The sequence below is a fragment of the Gadus macrocephalus genome, chromosome 8, assembly GCF_031168955.1.
Source record: "Gadus macrocephalus chromosome 8, ASM3116895v1".
Lineage (NCBI taxonomy): Eukaryota > Metazoa > Chordata > Actinopteri > Gadiformes > Gadidae > Gadus > Gadus macrocephalus.
This window is the reverse complement of record NC_082389.1, coordinates 7,644,100-7,650,163: the sequence shown is the minus strand read 5'-3', so window position 1 is coordinate 7,650,163 and position 6,064 is coordinate 7,644,100. Positions and strand designations below refer to the sequence as shown.

General features: G+C 40.4%; 1 protein-coding gene across 1 annotated transcript in view; it reads left to right on the top strand.

Moving 5' to 3' along the window:
* The window catches only part of nadkb (NAD kinase b), a 17,266-nt gene extending 17,231 nt beyond the window's left edge, over positions 1-35 (top strand). The window contains exon 11 of the mRNA XM_060058582.1: positions 6-35. Coding sequence (XP_059914565.1) covers positions 6-35 — 30 coding nt within the window. The remainder of the gene's footprint in view (positions 1-5) is intronic.
* Positions 36-6,064: the final 6,029 nt, after the last annotated feature.

Below are 6,064 nucleotides of genomic sequence, written 5' to 3'. Positions count from 1 at the left end.
CCCAGCCCTCCGACTCCTCGGACACAGAGAACTGAGAGGGCCCCGCGGGCATCCCGCCCAGGCTTGGACTCCAACCAGGAGGGGTCAGATCAGGGGTGGGCGGGGTTTGGTCAGGGGTGGGCGGGGGTTATGGCAGGGGTGGGCGGGGTTAGGTCAGGGGTGGGCGTGGTCAGGTCAGGGGTGGGCGTGGTCAGGGGAGGGCGGGGTTAGGGCCGGGGTGGGCGGGGTTAGGGCCATCGTTTTTCATCGGGGGCCACATGAAAGTTACTGTCATGTCTTCAGCATTAGTTTGGATTATAGAACATATATCGCTTTAACTTATGAAGCCTTTGTATTTAAGTCACTACAAAGGTTATGTAAATAAAATCTTTAATAAAACAGGAATGCAGATAGTTGGTTTTCTAGAAAGTTTTTTGAAACCTATAGATGTACTGAACATGTGTATTGATTAGGTTAGCTAATAAATCCAATGAAATCCAATCGTTATCGAGTAAACTCGAAAGCTTGATATATATTTTGCTATGGAAAAGCACTTTTTCTAGGATTCCTAGACATTACATTTAGTTTAGTCAGAAAACAAGGAGAGGATTCCGAGATATTACATTTAGTTTAGTCAGAGAACAAGGAGAGGATTCCTAGACATTACATAATTAGTTTAGTCAGAAAACAAGGAGAGGATTCCGAGACATTGCATTTAGTTTAGTCAGAAAACACGACACGGATTCCTAGAAGCCGGGGTTTATGGAGAACTCTGAAGTGGCCCATTTGCAAAGAGCGGGGTGGCAACACTGGCTTCCGTTGTTTAACCCTTTGGACTTTCAGCGCCAAATCCGTTTCAATGGACTCTGGTTGTACTGCCCCTTTAGGAAAATAAAGTGTGGCTTACATTAAGTTAGCTGCTGCAAACTAGAAACCAGTGTGATGAAAGAGATGGATTATTGTTTAAAGTGTTTTCTAGGGGTGACACTAAGGTTTCAAAAGCAATTGCCCATCGGGCAAGTACAGATCAGGTTACAACTTGCCCGAATGTAATGTTCACTTGCCCAAATTATAATCAGAATCGTGCTATTTTGGGGGGGCTCAGAAAAATCATCCTACCTCAGACTGAAGCTGAATGTTAGCTTCCACACATGTTGTTTTTAAAAAATAACAAACTTCTCTTTGTTTACTTATTTATCGAGCGGTCACATCGTGCCATGAAGTGATTTCAGTCCACCATTGCAACCTATTAAAGCTATCGCCAAGTTATATGTAGACCTGCATGATTTAAGCAAATGTACATAATGTTTATTTTTACTTTCAAGTTTCTTGTAGCTCTAACTGAATAATCACAATCACGTTTCTAGTAGTGTCAGTCACGATACTGGATTTTCTAACTTCGACACTAAACCTGGAAAAATATCGATGTTCTATACCATTTTCGATATCAGAGGAAAAGGTTTTTTCAGGAAAGAACATACCCAAAGTAAATAGAGTATATCTCCACAACTGCAAGGGCGATAATGTCATCTTTATGCCAAAAGAAAGATTGTTGTGCAAGTGAAATATTCAATGGGTATGATACTTAAAGTAAATAAAGCCATGGAACACAGCATAAGTGGAAGATAACATTTCCACCTGAAATAATAATCAGTTGGTCGCTATCAGTTGGGAGCGCTGTCTTACTATGAGACACAAATAAAGGTAGATATCTTACAATTTTGACACTTCTATTTAAAGTTCAGGGCAAATATAATCGAATGCACCAATACAAGCCAAACACTCGCAAATAAATATATGGCACTAGATTGAAGAAAATGTTTTCTGATTGAAGGCAATTTACTTATTCCCTAAGAATCCTTCTCTTATTCATTGATTGAAAACACCACTTTTAGCTGCAAAATTTGGCCCAGACACTGGATAATCTGTTTATGGTGGTTTTATTCGATCAGAATCAACTTTGTGGACAAACATCACAAAGGTAATACTTCATTTTTGGTTGTTAAAAGAAAAGGGGACGTTTCTTCTTAAGTTGTTATTTGCGAGTTTTAGTCACAGAATGATATGGTTTGGACTGTTGGAATAAGTGGAGGCTCAGCTTTCATGATATAGATACCGTATTTTCCGCACTATAAGGAGCACCGGAGTATAAGCCACAGCAGATAAATTGAATTATGTGTACATATATAAACCGCACTGGACTATAAACCGCAGGTGTTTTAATGTTTAATTACCATTACCCCCTATGTTTTATTCGATACATTTCGACAGTGTTACCCCTTATGTTTTTTTGCCATGATGACTGATGAAAATATTTTATTTGACAAGGACAATTATTATTTTTTTTCAAATATGCTTTTTTTAATGACCAATAAAATACGACAGTGTTACCCCTTATATTTTATTTGACAAAGACAACAGTGATACCCCTTATGTTTTTTTTCATGACGACCAATAAAAAAACAACAGTGTTACCCCTTATGTTTTTTTTCATGAAGACCAAAGAAAAACGACAGTGTCACCCCTCATGTTTCATTTGATAAAAACGAAAATGTTACCCCCTATGTTTTAATTAATAAATATCGGTTTTTTTCATGACGACCAATAAAAAACAACAGTGTTACCCCTTATGTTTTTTTTCATGACGACCAATAAAAAACAACAGTGTTACCCCTTATGTTTTTTTATCATGACGACCAATAAAAAACAACAGTGTTACCCCTTATGTTTTTTTTTATGACGACCAATAAAAAACAACAGTGTTACCCCTTATGTTTTTTTTCATGACGACCAATAAAAAACAACGGTGTTACCCCTTATGTTTTTTTTCATGACGACGAAAGAAAAACGACAGTGTCACCCCTCATGTTTCATTTGATAAAAACTACAGTGTTACCCCTTATGTTTTAATTGATAAATATCGACAGTGTTACCCCTTATGTATCTTTTGGTAAAAACGACAGTGTTACCCCTCATGTTTCATTTGATAAAGATGACAGTGTTACCCCATGTGCTTTTTTTCATGAGGACCAAAGAAAAACAACAGTGTCACCCCCTATGTTTTATTTGATAAGTATCGACAGTGTTACCCCTTATATTTATTTCATGACGGCCGATAAAAAACAACAGAGTTACCCCTTATGTTTTTTCCATGTTGACCAATAAATAACAACAGTGGCACACCTGTCAACCTTTTTGCGGGGATCCGAACATGAGCTGTTTAGAGTGCTAACCTCCGAACTTAACAATGCACCATCAAGACACCGGATAAAGACATCACAAAGGTTATACTTGACTTTATAATTCACATGAAATAGAGATAAGAGTCTTCCAACAGAAGACATCAACCGGACTTGAACCCCGGTCTCCAAGGGGTTAGCTCACGGCTCTCTCCACTTCCCACTGTGATTTCAATTTTAATTATGTCTGAGGTTATACATGACAATATATGCAATATATATGCAATAGACATGATAGCATTACATTTAAAATGAAAGATATTGTGTTTTCCACAGATATTGAGCCACGGTCTCCAGTGGGTTAGGCAGAGTGCACTCCACTGCACCACTGAGACGATGACAATACACAATAATCAATCATCAATAAAGAGGATATACATGACATTAAAATGTATGTGTGTATTTCTATTATTTCCCTTATGTTTTTTTTCATGACGAACAATAAAAAACGACAGTGTTGCCCCTTATATTTTATTTGCAAAGGCAACCGTGTTACCCCTTAAGTTTTTTTTCATGACGACCAATAAAAAACAAGTGTTAACCCTTATGTTTTTTATCATGACGACCAATAAAAAACAACAGTGTTACCCCTTATGTTTTTTTTCATGACGACGAAAGAAAAACGACAGTGTCACCCCTCATGTTTCATTTGATAAAAACGACAGTGTTACCCCTTATGTTTTTTTTAATGACGACCAATAAAAAACAAGTGTTAACCCTTTTGTTTTTTTTCATGACGACCAATAAAAAACAACAGTGTTACCCCTTATGTTTTTTTTCATGACGACCAATAAAAAACAACAGTGTTAACCCTTATGTTTTTTTTCATGACGACCAATAAAAAACAACAGTGTTACCCCTTATGTTTTTTTATCATGACGACCAATAAAAAACAACAGTGTTACCCCTTATGTTTTTTTTCATGACGACCAATAAAAAACAACAGTGTTACCCCTTATGTTTTTTTTCATGACGACCAATAAAAAACAACAGTGTTACCCCTTATGTTTTTTTTCATGACGACCAATAAAAAACAACAGTGTTACCCCTTATGTTTTTTTTCATAACGACCCATAAAAAACAGTGTTAACCCTTATGTTTTTTTTCATGACGACCAATAAAAAACAACAGTGTTACCCCTTATGTTTTTTTTCATGACCAATAAAAAACAAGTGTTACCCCTTATGTTTTTTTTCATGACCAATAAAAAACAACAGTGTTACCCCTTATGTTTTTTTTCATGACGACCCATAAAAAACAGTGTTAACCCTTATGTTTTTTTTCATGACGACCAATAAAAAACAACAGTGTTACCCCTTATGGTTTTTTTCATGACGACCAATAAAAAACGACAGTGTGAACCCTTATGTTTTTTTTCATGACGACCAATAAAAAACAACAGTGTTACCCCTTATGTTTTTTTTCATGACGACCAATAAAAAACAACAGTGTTACCCCTTTGTGGCAACCCGCCACGTTGAGCGCACCAACTCCTCCCAAACCGGACACAATTGCGTTGCGCAAAAGCCAAAATGAGGCATGTTTATTCCCGAACATAAAAGTCTCTCCAAAATACAAATAACATAAACCTTGGGAGGAATCAACGGTCCCCTCCGTCGTGGGTGGAATCCCGTCACCCACGAGGACCGGTCTCTCCGTGCTGGAGCTCCAGGGCTGGGTGAGCCCCGAATGAGTGGAGAAGCGGGCTATTTAAGCCCTGCTTCTCCACTTGTTCCTCAGGTGCTCTGAATATCCTTAATTGGCCTGGGCCGGGTTGCCACACTCCTCCACCCTTTGCTGAAGCCTCGGGTGGCCTTTCGGAGGTGGCAGCGGTCCGGCGCGCAGCATGGCTGCTTCTGCTGCCGGCGTGGCTCGTTTCGCTGCCTAGTCTCCCGCAGTCTCGTCTCAGCGGCCTCGTCTCCCGCGACCTCGTCTCCCGCGGCCTCGTCTCCCGCGGCCTCGTCTCCCGCAGCCTCGTCTCGGCTGCGTCGTCTCTGGCGGCGTCGTCTCTGGCGGCGTTTCGTCTCTGGCGGCATCGTCTCTGGCGGCGTCGTCTCTGCTGCGTCGGCTCCGGCTGCGTCGGCCCCGGCTGCGTCGGCTCCGGTTTGGGGGTGGCTTGAGGTGGGCGCTCCCACCCAAAATGGCCCGTAGCTCGGTCGAGTTGCCCGCATCCTCCACCATATGTGGCAACCCGCCACGTTGAGCGCACCAACTCCTCCCAAACCGGACACAATTGCGTTGCGCAAAAGCCAAAATGAGGCATGTTTATTCCCGAACATAAAAGTCTCTCCAAAATACAAATAACATAAACCTTGGGAGGAATCAACGGTCCCCTCCGTCGTGGGTGGAATCCCGTCACCCACGAGGACCGGTCTCTCCGTGCTGGAGCTCCAGGGCTGGGTGAGCCCCGAATGAGTGGAGAAGCGGGCTATTTAAGCCCTGCTTCTCCACTTGTTCCTCAGGTGCTCTGAATATCCTTAATTGGCCTGGGCCGGGTTGCCACACCTTATGTTTTTTTTCATGACGACCAATAAAAAACAACAGTGTTACCCCTTATGTTTTTTTTCATGACGACCAATAAAAAACAACAGTGTTACCCCTTATGTTTTTTTTCATGACGACCAATAAAAAACAACAGTGTTACCCCTTATGTTTTTTTTCATGACGACCAATAAAAAACAACAGTGTTACCCCTTATGTTTTTTTTCATAACGACCCATAAAAAACAACAGTGTTAACCCTTATGTTTTTTTTCATGACGACCAATAAAAAACAACAGTGTTACCCCTTATGTTTTTTTTCATGACCAATAAAAAACAACAGTGTTACCCCTTATGTTTTTTTTC